Source organism: Phascolarctos cinereus, unplaced genomic scaffold (genome assembly GCF_003287225.1).
Source record: "Phascolarctos cinereus isolate Bilbo 61053 unplaced genomic scaffold, phaCin_HiC Scaffold_4;HRSCAF=312, whole genome shotgun sequence".
Classification (NCBI taxonomy): Eukaryota; Metazoa; Chordata; class Mammalia; order Diprotodontia; family Phascolarctidae; genus Phascolarctos; species Phascolarctos cinereus.
Window position 1 is genome coordinate 645521136 of NW_027555847.1, and position 14919 is coordinate 645536054.

The 14919-nt window shown below is 35.6% G+C and overlaps 1 protein-coding gene across 12 annotated transcripts in view; it reads right to left on the reverse strand.

Annotated features, from left to right (window-relative positions):
- The window catches only part of PTK2 (protein tyrosine kinase 2), a 437298-nt gene that overhangs the window by 103782 nt on the left and 318597 nt on the right, over positions 1–14919 (reverse strand). For 10 of the 12 annotated variants that reach the window (XM_078153772.1, XM_078153765.1, XM_078153766.1 and 7 more), the window contains 4 exons: positions 11972–11992; positions 10469–10566; positions 6807–6891; positions 517–617 (listed from right to left, as the gene is read on the reverse strand). In XM_078153772.1, coding sequence (XP_078009898.1) covers positions 517–617; positions 6807–6891; positions 10469–10566; positions 11972–11992 — 305 coding nt within the window. The remainder of the gene's footprint in view (positions 1–516; positions 618–6806; positions 6892–10468; positions 10567–11971; positions 11993–14919) is intronic. The other 2 variants (XM_020967033.2, XM_020967035.2) reach the window with 1 other exon arrangement.

Genomic DNA, 14919 nt, shown 5'->3' on the forward strand with positions numbered 1-14919 from the left:
TGCTCAAATTTTCAAAGGGAACAGTAGCATAACAGTTGGCACCTTGTCCTTATATAGTAAAAGTCTCCCTAAAGGTGATGAGAATCTATTTAATTTAAACATAAATTCCACACAATTTTTCCATTCTTAGTTATGTGGCTTTAATTTATTTTCTCAAGTTTTTCCTTCCAGACTTTAGGTCATGGTCTACTCAGCAGCAATACAGTGTGGGTCAGGGGAGAAAAAGGAACCTAAATCTCAAGTTTTATATTTAGTTATACGCAAATAGTTCTGATAAAAAAAAATCTAGTAGAGAAGACTTAACTGTTAGCTAAACAGAATTCTATTTACTGTCTTATTATAATAGCACATAGAGGCCAGATTGAATATCCAATGAGAATAATACCACAAATAAAACATCAATTTGGACTGTTTCACTCCCATACAATTCACTTACTTACTGAGATAAGTTGCTACTGAGATTGTTTACAGAATATCAAAAATGAGTTAGAGGTAACATTAGAAAATTTATAGTACCTCCCCTAGTGTGCAGAGCTCCATGATTATCCAGACTGGATTTTCTGTTATGACTCCAATCAATTTCACAATATGTGGGTGGTCAAACTGACGCATTGTTACTAGGGGGGAAAAAAGCATTAACACAGTTATAGTTTTTTTAAAATTTAGAATAATATTTTATTTTTTTCCCAATTACATGTAAAAACAATTTCTAGCATTTAAAAATTTTTTTGAGTTCCAAATCCTCTCCCTTTTACTATTCTCTCCCCCTTCCCTGAGATGGTAAGCAATTTGATATAGGTAATACATGCCACATATAGTTTTTCATTGCTTCTTTTCGAACTAAACAAGATTTTGTGAAAGAGTACTTAAAACTTTGGGCCAATGACGACCCAGTTATGAATTCAACTCCATAGATTTTCTTTATCTTGCTCCACTGTATTGCTATAGCTATAGTTCACATGTAGTGCAAATCTATTATTATTATTAGAAAAGTAAGGAAATCCTACTCTTCCCTAAACTCACTACATTGTCCTTTTTGAAATTTTCTTGTCTCTCCTTACGTCTTCCACGGAAGCCAGTGCCCCTGCCCTTTCAGTTGAAGGCTTCACCTCTTACCTCATTAAAAAAAAATGCAGAGATGCTTCTTTCCCCCTTCTTATCTCACAAATCTCTGACATCCTCCCCCACTATCAGCAGGAGATTCTCCCTAGTTTCTGATCAAGAAGTGACTCTTCTCCCTCCTAAAGTCAATCTTCTATATGCAACCTTGATCCCATACCTCACTATCTCATCCAGCAGATTTCCCTCACTGCCACCTCTACTTTCTCTCCAACGAGCAACCTCTTTCTATTAGCTTCTTTCCTGTTGCCTAAAAACATGCATGTATCTTCCCCGTCAACAAAATCCTTCACTAAATCCAACCTTGATCACTACGTAATGTGTCATATCTCTCCTCCCCCTTTCAGGCAAACTCTTTAAAAATTGAAGCCATCTACACATACTCCCCTATTGTCATCTTCTAAATTCTCTGGCACTTGCTCTCTTCATTCACCTAAAATTGCTCCTTTAAGGTTACCAGTGCTCTTACTTGCTAAATCCAATGGTCTTTTCTCAGCCTTCATCCTTTCTGACCTCTCTACATCACCTTCTTCTTCTAGATGATCTTGTCTCTGGATTTTTATGACACTGCTCTCTCTTGGTGTTTTTCCTACCTGTATGCCTGCTCCACTGGATCTTCATCCGTGCCACTTGGACCAAACTCAAGATTCTATCCTGGGCCCACTCCTCTTCTCTCTCTTCACTATCTTACTTGGTGGTCTCATCAGCTCCCATGAGATAATAAATTATCATCCCATGAAAATCTGTATGTCTAGCCTCAGTGGACTCCGGCACTCCAGTATCTCATCACCAGCTGCCTAACTGCTACTGTCAACATTCCCAAAAGAGAACTCACTGTCTTCTCCTCTAATCCCTTCCCTGTTCTGAACTCCCCTCTTACTGCTAAAGGCACAACCACACTGTCCGTCAGCCTTAATGTTGTCAGGGACTTACAACCTCTTGACTGGACTACTGCAAGTGTTCTAATTGGTCTATCTGCCTCAAGGCTTTTCCTACTATAGCCTAGGGGCTCTCTGCCACCTCTAGGAACAGATATAAAGTCCTTACTTTGCCATTTAAAGCCATTTTCCATCTAAAGTCAGGCTGTATCAGGCTTTAAAAGCCAAAAAGAAGACTTTACATCTGATACTGAAAGTAACAGTCACTAGTTTACTGAGTTGGGTGATACTGTTAGACCTGTGTTGAAGATCAATTTGACAGCTGACCAGAGGGTGGAGAGATTTGAGGCAAGGAACTCAACCAGAAGGTTATTGCAATAGTTCAGGCATGAGATGATGACAGCTTGCACTAAGCTGGTAGTGAATATCAGAAGGGAGTAGAGGGCATATAGGAGGGAAGTTACAAAGTAAGAATTGACAGTATTTAGCAGCTGATTGAATATGAAGGTGAGAGGGAAATTCCTATCAACCAGAGCTATCTAAAGATGGAATGAACAGCCTTAGCAGTTAGTGGATTGTTCCTTCCTGGAGATCTTCAGGCAGAGGTTAGGTGACCACTTATTTACTGCAGATGTTTCACGGAAAGTTGTTCAGGTAAAAGTAGGATTAGTTTACATCAAAGGTGAAGGAATTAAGGCTAACATTCAGCTTGGAAACCAGACTGCAGAAAATTAAGTTTAAGGAGGGATGAACAGGTTTGGAAAAATCATTGTGGTAAGTGGGATTGTGAACTAAATAGGGACATACAAAAGGATGGCACTGTTATGATGAAGACCCAGTTGACATAAGGTAACATAAATTTGTAGTGCATCCAGTTAGCCTGGTTTTGTGATTTTTATCAGCTTTACTCAGCAGCATGTCAGTAGGAGCCAAGGCAATGGATCATGGGAATATTCTACGGCTGATGTTTGGTAGCGCAAATTCAGCAACAGGAAAACGGTTTGATGGACTTGAAAGAATAACAAAGTATAGAGTTGACCTGGTTCACCAAAGGTCAAGCTGGGAAAGGGAGGAGAGTGTAGCCAGTGTAGGGGTGATGGTCTGGGAAAGAACTCAGAGACAGAGAGACTGGAGGTCTTGCTCGCGCCATATGACTGTGTGTTGCAGAAAATGGGCATATTCAGCATGGAGGAGAGAGAACATATCAAGCTTGTAATAATTACTTTCAACATTTGAAAGAAGGTTCTATACAAGAAGAATTTATTTCATTCTGTTTGGTCCAAGAACTCATAACTAGGAATGATGGATGGAAAATGCAAAATGTTGAATTTAGGCTTGATGTAAGGAAAAAATTCTTCTCAATCATAGTCATCCCAAAATGGAATAGACAGCCTCAGTAGTTAGTGGTTTGTCCCTCCCTGGAGGTCTTCAGGCAAAGGCTAGATGGCCACTTATTTATTGTAGATGTTGGAGAGAAGGTCATTCAGGTATGAGTTGGATTAGATTACACTGAAAGTCCCTTTCAAAACTGAAATTCTGTAATTCAATTTGTATTCTAAGGCAAATAAAGGTTACTTTCATTTGAACAATAATCAAAATGATTAAATATATGGCACATACTATGTGCCAGGCACTGTGCTAAGTGCTCACAAAATCTGATCCACACAAAACATCTGGGAGGTAGGTGGTGTTGTTATCTCCATTTTACAATTGGGACTGAGGCAAACAGAGGTTAAGTGACTTGCCCAAGGTCAAACAGTAAGTCTCTGAGGTAGGACTTGAACTTGGCTCTTCCTGATTTAAGGACCAGCACTCTATTCACTGTGCCAGCTACTTGCATACACTACTGTATTCCAGATAAATGAGTTTATTGTTATTAGAAATATAGTGGATAGGCGGCACAGTAGATAGAATGACAGACCTGGAGTTTGGAAAACCTGAATTCAAATCTAGCCTCAGACACTTACTAGTTGTGTGACCCTGGGCAAGTCACTTAACCTTGTTTGCCTCAGTTTCCTTATCTGGAGCTGGAGAAGGAAATGGCTCCACTCCAGTATCTTTGCCAAGAAAATGCCAAGTGGAGTCATGAAGAGTCAGACATGACTGAAATGACTGAACAACAAATTATTAGAAAAAAGGGTAGGTAGGATTTAAAGTAAGGAAAACTAATACAAACATAGTAATGTGGACACAGTAGCTATTAAAGAGTCAGAAGATCTGGGCTCTTACTCTTAGCTGCGCTAACACATAATGTGACATTAATCATTATTTTGGCTATGTTTTGCTTCTCTCCTCCATAAAATGAGGAGGTTGGATTAGACAATCTCTAAGGTCCTGTCTGGGACCCGCCAACCTTTTGTGGCACCCCCTGTATTTTAGAATTAGAATGCCCAAATTATAGAAATACTTGTTGGGCCAGATGCTTGGGACCAGACCAAGGTTCTTCCCTGGTTCTGAAGTTCAGAGTGTATCTAGTGATGTTACCAGTCTTCCATAGTTAGGAGATGCCGCTTGTTTCTCCAAGTTTTCAGCTTGCTAGGCTCCTGAAATAGCTGAGTGCGTTGACAGCTTGTGTGTAGAACGACCATTTATTTAACAAATATTTAGTGAGTGACTACTCTGTAATACACTACTCTAGATATGGTGAAGGATATAAAGATAAATAAGAATAATTTCTTGCCCAGAAAAAGCTCAAAGTCTGATAAAGAAGATAACTATATGGGGGGGGGAGAGAAGAACTATACCACGAGGGAGTATATACTAAATGCCACATGAGTGACATTTAGCACCATTTCAGTGTGATATGACTTTGGAGGGAGGCAATTGTTCTTTTGAGTGGCTAGGAGAGAAATAATAGATGAGCTGAGCTAGTGCTAGACTGCCCTGGGAGTCAATATATTTACTATTTCCATATTTCTCATTGCACATGCATCAAGATTGTTCTTGTGGAACTGTTGTTTTACCTGAAGCTGTGGTTTTTACTGAACCAATTTAACATTAGGAAAGGTACACTCATACCTATGAATAATTTTGTGTGTCCTACAAACCATATCAAAACAACGCTTTTTTCGAAAAAAAAATTATTGCTGCAAACTGTATTATCTTGTTTTTGTTTCTTTTCTTTTTTTTCTTTTTTCTTTTGAATTTGAAAAGAAACTCTTGACAGGATAAAACTTTCTAATTATGTGACTTGCTATGGTTTTGGAACTGTAGTATGTGATAAATTAAATCTTCATTAAGTGGTTATGTCAGAGACCTGTTTAGGATTATAGGGTTTAGAGCCTGAAGACACTTACTGATCATCCAGTTTATACCCCTTATTTTATAAAGGAGAAAAATGAGGGCCAGATATGAATGAATATGTCCATGATCATATAGGTTAATGGGCATGGAAGTTGGGATTTGAACCCATAGCCACTGACTCCAAAATCCATTTCTCTTTCTACTACAATATACCTACCTCTCTGCATTCAACCTTCTAGTGTCTTTGTTACTCCTCTAACAGTAGCTAATAAAATAAAGCGCTAAAACAGAAAACTATTCAATACCATTAATGATCCAAATAAGGCAGCTGGTAAGAACTTGGAGTAGAAGAGCTGAGTCCCTTCTAGCTCCAAATCCTACAACTTCTATCCTGAGATATACTACATTTTGTTCAAGCTCAAATATACTGTCCAGCTCCAGTATCACCTCTCCTGAGAATTTCCATTATCTCCCAGGGAGAAATGATTGATCACTTACTTAAATGAGACTAGAATTCAATGGGCACTTTTTAGCCTAATTGTTTTCAATGTCATAGACATGTATCGGGCAGACAGCTGCTGGGACATTCTGAAAGTCGTCCATTTTCATGAACAAACAAAGCGAATATCTGTTCTACAGAGTTTGAGGATATTCCTAATGAAAGGGATTATTTAAACGTAAAATGTATTCTCCTTTATTGTTCTTTATTTCACTGTTTAGAACCATTACTCTATTCTGGGTTTTTAAAACATCTGACATTCCTCAGACTGGTATTCAAGGTCTTCAAAGATCTGGTTCTAAATCATCGTTGCAGCTCAGTGGTACAGTGGATAGAGGGCTGGACCTGGAGTCAAGAAGGCCTGAGGTCAAAACTGGCCCCCAGACACTTACTAACTGTGATACTATAGACAGATACTGAAGGCAAATATGGAAATGACTATCAAGTGGGAAAAAAAAGCAAACCCTTATAAGAAGTACCTTAGTAAAGACTATAATTTTCCAACAAAACCTTTTAATTAAAAGGACCCCCAAACTCACATATATCCTGATTGTTTATTCTGCCAATAAAAGCATCATATAAAATTAAGATTATGTAAATGATTCTGAAAACAGGAAATTTAATTTCAATTTAGATGGCAAATGTCATGTGCTACTCTACCTTAAACTGCCCATATTCTTGTATCATACTAAATCTCATCGTCTCACAACCAGTGCGCCTTAACCTTTTATAGCAAGGAGTTTAAAAATACTTATAAAATTCTTCAATACTCACTCCAATACAGAAATCATTAGCTCTGTAGCATACCAACATGCACAGGGAAATTAAACTCCTTCTCCACTGGTCTCTCTGAAGGTGAACCTCTATTTACTTTAAATACCACATACATCTTAATTTAGCTGGAAAAATCAGCAATCACATGCTTGTACCAATGCAGCTATTCACTGAGAAAGGTAATAAACAACGAAGTCTTCTTGTCCAATGGAGGTAATAATATGATCTTTAATCAGCAAAATGAGCTGTTTTGATTTTATTTAAAAAATGAAATTGAAATAAAAAAAACTTACAGGCTTCTTGAAGGAATTTTTCTCTCACACTGTCTGAGGTACAATTTTTACATGTTTTAATTGCAACTGCCATTGCTGGATTCTCCTGAGGAAAATACATAACAACATAAAGGTTTTCTATTACTTATCTGTATATTTATGAATTATTTTGCTATGTGCAAACTAGTAGAGTTAGAATCACAGTTATATTTTATCTTATTGATTGATTAAAGAATTGAAATGGGCTTTAGAGGTCATCCAGTGTTTTCCACTTAATGAAGAAATGTCAACATTGAAGATTCTTGAGAGGTAAACACTTAAGTTATGCTTGAACACTTTCATCTGAGGTGCTCACTGCCATATGAGACAACCTAGTCCATTTTTCTAAATAGTTAGTGATGTTACAAAGCTCTTCCTTGAACTGGGCTTCCCTGTAATTTCTGTCCATTGGTCCTTGACATGTCCTCTGAGAGCTAAGCAGAATAATTCTAAGCTCTTTTACTCAGAAAATGTTATCTTCCTTTAATTTATTATAATCTTTCTTATTGTGAGCTCGACAATCCACAAACCTGTACATTTTGATACACAAATAAGAGGCTTGTAAAGCTGTTACACACAGTTTACATGTTTTAAAGAAATGTATATGTACATTTAAATTTAAGATGGTGGTAATAAAATTGTTCTTTTGTTTGTGTCTCCTTTTGCACTTAGTTTTCTTCAGTGCATTTCTTTAAAAAGGTATGGGTGTTTTTGGCCTATTTATCATTAGCTACCAACATAACACTTCCAACTTCCTCCTCCTTAAGTGAGTAAAGGCCCTCCTTTTTAATAATAATCTCTTGACAACTCTTGAGATACGTAAGGATAGTGACCATATTCTTTCTCTATTTTTCAGGCTAGCCATGCTTTGTTCTTTTAACCAACCCCTGTATGGTACAGTTTCAATCCTCCTCCTCTGGATGTAATATAGTTTACAGGTATGCCTCTTAAAAGTGGTGCTTGGACCAGAACAGTGAAAGCTGTTCACAAGGCCATGAGCGGGAATCTTTTCTAGAACAGTTAGACATACAAAGAAAGAAACTTTGTTTAAAAACCACAAGCTACACACAACTCCAGCTGGTTCTTGTAACAGATATCAAGTGAAAAAAAGGAAAGTATTATTAACCCATCACTACAGCGTTTAGAAAACAGTTCAAATTACATAGCTTACTGAGTACTGCCTACAACATCTCTTTGGTGCATTCTTGGGATAACATTTTAAACATGGCACATCAATTAGGAAGATAAAAGATCTGTGAAATATGTTGATTGCTCAGCTTGTTGGTTGCAAGTCAAACATAGGGAGACAGTGGTACCTTACGCTCATGCCTCAGCTGTCTATATGAGCTACTGCTTATCATGGATTCTTTTGCCCATTTAATAACAATGCCAATAACTCAGTTATTTAATGCTTTACAGTTGCAAAGCACTTTTGAATATATCATGCCATGTTTTCCTCACAGGTATTAATCATATAATAAAAAAGCATTTATTAGGTGCCTAATATGCTCCAGGGTGGCATTAGGGATTAAAAAAAAAAAGAACATTAACTGTGATTATTTACAAGGACTTACGTTCTAAAGGACGCCGGTTCACATAAAAATATATAGAGAATAAATATAAATGTATACAAGGTAGTTAAATATAAAGTTGTTTAGTAGGGAGGGTAATAACAATTTGGTGATCAAGAAAGGTTTCAAGCATAAGATGATGCTTGGACTATATCTTAAGAGAGGGACTCAATGAGACAGAAGGAAGGAGGGAGTTAAATAAAGCCTGTCCTTTATTTGATGTTTTGTTAGCTTGCGTGTTTGCATGGGAGCTAAAGGCTTTTACAGGGAATGAGATCAGTTGAATTCTGAGGTTCCCAGGGGAAAACTGAGATGGAAGCTCAAATTAAAAAGTCATTACTTTTACCTTTATACCTTGCTTTTATTTACATTTTTTCCCCATCACTTTCACTTTAAGAGGTCAGGAAGAAAAGTCAGTCAAGGTGACTTTGAAGGAATGGTTAGATAGGCAGGGAAAAAACAAAAACAAAAACCAGGAGAGTATAGCAGCTCAGGAACTAATGGAAGAGAGCATGCAGGATTCCCTCTCAGTACAATATAAGGTCCTGAAGGCAAGGGCTGACTGGTTTGTTTTTGTCTTTGAATCCCCAGTGCTTGGCATGTATAAAACACTTAGTAACAATGTTTGGAGGAGAGGAGGTGATTAACAGTTTCAAATGCTGCAGTGATCAAGAAGGATGAAGTCTGAGAAAAAGGCATTACTTGTACTTCTAAACGTAACAGTAAGGCAAAATGTAATACAAATATTATTCCTCTAAAATATCACCAAGACAAAACAAAAACATTCCTAGCAAATCCTAGATGCAGTGAGATATATTTAAGAGAACTTAAACCTCTCACATTCATACTTGGTATTATTTGTATAATAAAATTTATAACACATTAACTTCTGTTTTCCTAGAATTACAGAAACTCAACATGTCCAAAACTGAGCTCATTATATTTCCCCTCAAAACCTCTCTTCTTCCTAACTTTCCTGTTACTTCTTATATCAAATGACTTTCCAAGTCCTGTTGTTTCTATCTTGGTAACATCTCTGGTAGATGCACGTTTTCCCTTTCCGATATTGCCACCACCACCCTGCTGCAGGGCCTCTGACCTGAAGTACTACAATAGTCTACTGGTATGTCTAATTAGCACACTCCAGTCTATTTTCCCATTGAGCTGTCAAACTCATCTTCCTAAGGGCAGGTCTGACATATCAATCCTCTTTCCTCTACTTAAAAAACTCCAGTGGGTGTCTCTCATCTTCAAGATCAAATATGAAATCCTGTTTAGCTTTCAAAGTTTTTCATAACCTGGTCCCTTCTTAACTTTCCAATCTTCTTACACCTAACCTACACTTCATATACTATTCAATCTAGTAACATTGGTTCCATTGTTCTTCATGCAAAGCACTCGATCTCCTCACCCTGGGCATTTTCTTTTCTTTTTTATTAATTTATTTTAAACTTAAACAGTAAAATTTAAATACACAATAAGAAAAGAAAAAGAAACACGTTACAACTTAAATATTAAAACAAATATAAATTAAGAAAAGGAAAAAAAAGCATTGCCATGTATAAGCAGAACTGGCCATTTTCCCTGACTATCCCCCATGCCTAGAATTTTCTCTTTACCTTTGCCTCTTGGCAACTCTGACTTCCTTCAAGTTTCAGCCAAAGATCCACCTTCTGCAAAAAGCTTTTCCCTGTCCTCTTCAATCTTACTGCCTTTATTTTGAGATTAGTTGGAATTTATCCTGTATATACCATGTTCGCACACAGCTGTTTGCATGTTGTCTACTCCTTTAGACTATGAGCTCCTTCAAAAGTAGGGACTTGCTTTTCTTGGTATCCCCAAAGCTTAGCACAGTCTCTGGCACATAACATAGCAGGCACTTAATAAATGCTTGTTGATTTGACTTGTAGACTTGACTCAGAGCTGGGAGGGAGCTTCAAGACCATCCATATAGCCATACCATTTCATAGATAATAAAACAAAAGGCAATGATGACATAAGACATCAAAGATCACAAAAACTAGTCAGTGGTTTAAGCCAGGAAACTTTTGTGGAAAGTGCTAAGAGACTTACTGGACTCATGTAAACTCCTTGATGTACATCTCCAAACTGGCCTTCTCCAATACAGCGTCCAAGTTCTATCCTTTCCCTTTGTATCTCATAATCCCTGGCTGTAAAAGACAAGCCATAAGTGACAAAGTATTTAACAACATTTCAGGGGTGGAAAGAATAATAAATGAAATATCTTATTTTGATGCAACATATAAATAAAATTTTAATCTGTGGCACACCAATCTATGGAAATGTTTTATATACAGTGGAATACTCTTAAACATAGTTTGAAAGGAAAGGCTGCGAAGAAATATTCAGTGGTGACAGTGCCATAAAAATTAATTAGATTTAAGGTGGATTTACACATATTCTCACCAGGAATTTTAAAAATTTATTTGATTTTCAATAGTCAGAGAATCTCAAAGGTGGAAGAGACTTTAGGGATCACCTATTATCCCTAAATGGGTGACAGTAAATACATCACAGAAAAACATATCAAACTATATTTTCTGAATTCCTGCTCCAAATATAAATTAAGATGCTCAATGTATATTAGTGTTGCTATTAACATATTTGTCCTATAGAGATAAGATTTACCTAAAGAATCCATATTATAAAAAGATGGAAGAAGTTTATCATTCCAATAGAAATATGTAATATAACTCTTATATTTTGGAAGTTTAAGAGCTTTCCACTTTATGATGTCATATTTCTACATTATCCACTGAGCTAAAAAGAATTTTAAAGAGGTTGTTTCTAAAAATCAATTGTAAAACCAGATGAATGAACAATTAAAGTTTTTGATGTATTGGCATAAATATTTTGAAGATGCTAAGCTACTAATGGTAGATATTTATTTCAAATTAGCAAATTAAGATATTGAGACTTATGTATTAAAAATGATTTAGTAAACTGGTTATGTATAGAACAAACTACTCATTAGCTCAAGGAATCCAGCACCTGAATTCCAATTTAATAATGTAAATACAATTAAATTTATTTCAGTTAAGAAAAAACTCTGAAATATATCTAGAGACACACACACACGCATATATATGTATATATATATATACATATATATACAAATATATCTAGAGACACACACACACGCATATATATGTATATATACATATATATACATATATATATATACATATATATATATACATATATATGCGTGTGTGTGTGTGTATATAAATGTAGATATCTCCTTCTCCCATCAGTCTAAATACTATTACCAATGGGAAAAACTGATTTTTAAACTATCTTAGGCCCTTATTCCTATCATTATATATTATCATCTAAGTAAATAATTTGAATTAGAATTTACATTTTAAGAAACATGTTATTTTCCTCTTTAAAATAATTTTAGCTAGTAGTACATCCATTGATTTAACTGCGTAATTAAACCAATGAACATAAAAATTTGAAAATAAAATAAAGAATTGTAAACAGAAACATCCCATGTCACTCCACAGGTTGCAAATGCAGGCAAACACAATTATTTTAAGGGAATCCTGTTACCTTCATCTATTCCATAGCTTTCTGTAGTGCAATTAAGAGAGAAAAAAATTGAAGACCTTGCTTAGAAATATCTAATATTAATTAAATTAATAACAAGAAATGTGGAAAGCTTATCTTAACAATGTTTACTCATATGAAATATCTTGAGATAACACAGCACTAAAATGAAAAAATTTACCAAGTGAAACAAAAATGTACATGTAGGTACAGAATGTTTTCATAAGACAACATGAGCTTCTACAAAGCATTTTGAAACTATATGACCACCCTAAATCATTAAATTGCACATATACTTTGACCCAGTGATATCACTACTAGTAACATAACCCAAAAGAGATAAAAGAATGAGAGACAGGACCCATCTGTACAAAAATATTCATAGCAACACTTTTTGTTATAACAGATAGCTGGAAATGAAGAGAGTGACCATCAATCGGGAAATGGCTGAATGAATTATACCATGTGTATGAAATGGAATGTTATTTTATTATATTAGAAGGAATGATGAAAGGGACAGATAAAGAGAAACCTAGGAAGACTTGTGTGAAGTAGGGAAACTAGGGCAGACTAGTGAAACAATTTATACAATGATTATGACATTGCAAAGAAAAGTAATTTTTGAAGGCTTAAGGACTGTAACCAACACAATAATTTAACAGGACACCAGGGGACAGATGATGAAACATGCCTCCCTCTTCTTGACAGAGAAGTAATGAAGTACAGGTACACAATAAGACAAATACTTTTAAGACAGCTTATGTGTGAATTTTAAGACATTCACTCTGTTAATTTGGTACAAAGAAGAATTTTTAAAAATTGGGAGAACACAATTGGGAGAGCCTAAAATTGATAGAAATGCCCAAGAAAAAGAGACAAAGAAAAAAAAGAATATTAATTAACCGAAAAGGAAGGTAAAGAAAATAGCAGAAAGTTCAAAGGGAGACAGAGACAAACAGGGCAGTTTTGAAACTAACATGGCAAATTTTAAAAAGAAAACAAGCTGAATATACTAGAGATCTGAAGATTCATATGCATTATCCTTTTCTACGCATTCTTGTATATTAGAATGTTCATTTTGTTTCTATCAAGTTCAAATATAAAAAATAATATGAAAACAAATCAATGTGAACTTAAAAAATTAGGTCACCAATTTTAATAAAACATCACTTTGAAACTAGGTATTGTGCTAAATCCATATATTAATTTTTAACTTTTTAAAACATAAAATTAGCTCTTGAATTAAGATAAAAATACCTTGATAGAGTCAAACATTTTTAACTGGTCAGTTCCCATCATGAAAATAATACACTTTAACCTTTAGAATTAACCTCTTGATATTCCATGGAAATCAGCCAATTGATAGACACACATAAATGAACTGTAAGTAATATATGCTTATGCCCTATCTTGTATGACTGGTTTTAAGGAAAGAAAAGGAAAAACAAAATTCCATAAAGGTCAGTCTAAAGTTTAGACTCTAAACATTACATTGATATCCATGACTTGGAGGGCAGGGTGAGGAAGGGTGAGACATTTTTTTCTTCCTATCTTTCCTGGAATGAAGGACAGTGGCCACACATGGGCGAGATCCGAATGCTGATAAGTACAGAGGTTTAACTTGTTCCTTTTTTCAGACCTGGGGTGGTTTCCCCACTATCACGCTTAGGTAGCCCTGCGCGCCGCCTTCTCTCTCCACTCCCAACCCCCAGCTTTAGTGCTGGAGATAGTGTGGACAGCAAAACAACTTTAGCCTTACGGCAGTTCAGAATCTCTGAACAAGGCATCCACCAACTACATCTTCCCAGAGCAACAGAGATTACAGGTATGCACCACTATGTGTGGCCTCCATGAAATGTTAGCAGACACAGAAGAAGGGCTCAAAGGTGCTGGGTAGATGTTCTATTAAGGATTCATGGGAAGACAGGCCAGAATCACAAAGTTGAGAATATATAGATGATCTCCAATCTTTTATAACTTCTACTCAAACCTAGATATTAATAAGAACTGCAAATATTAAGGAAAATGGTCAAATTACAGTCTTGCTTCTAGGTCCTCTCCCTCCAGGCTCTACAGAAATTTTTAAAATGCTAAAAGGCAGACAGGGGAATCAGTGTGCGTAATCCAGAGTGCTAGATAATGACCTTTTCCATCAGTATTCTTCTTCAGCAATAGCTGCTTATTAGATGTCCATAGTAAATTCAGGGTATATGGCCTTTCAAAATATACAGAAGCAGGAGTTTCTTATTTGAAACATTTACTTTTTAAAATGTCTATCTAAGCCATATCAAATAATTTACAATATCAATTTCTTAGAATTAATTTTCCTGAAAGCAGTGGAGAGAAATATGAAAAACCTCGTTTGGAGGTGAGTTTAACTGTTTTTAAGGAAATAAAATTGAAGGGTACATTTAGTATAAAACCAGAGGACTGTTGAATTCTCAACAAATGACAGGAACTATTGATTATAGGTTGTCACCTTCAGAGAAACACAAAGTTTATTTACTATTTTCTGAAGTTCAAGGATCATACTTCACTATACTTAAATGGAGGATGTTTCTACTTAGCTTAAGACTGTATTATGAGGCCCATTTAATTTCAATTTGTGTGTGCATGCTGAGTGATTATTCAGTTAATTTAATTTTGAAGTTGAAATTTCTAAAATACTGGAATTTCCAATGGTCTTCTATTTTGTATATAGAAGGGGAAATAGAATAACTTAAATATAGGCTCTGTGAACCTGAGTTTAAATGTATGATAATACATTTTAGTCAATTTAATCACAGACTTTGGCCTTTATTACTTCAGAAATGATACCTGGCAACTGTTAGATGATACAAAATTCTTGAAGTTGAAAAGTATAATTCTTTCTTTTTTTTTGTTTTTTGTTTTTTGTTTTTGGCTAGGCAATGGGGTTAAGTGACTTGCCCAGGGTCACACAGCTAGTAAGT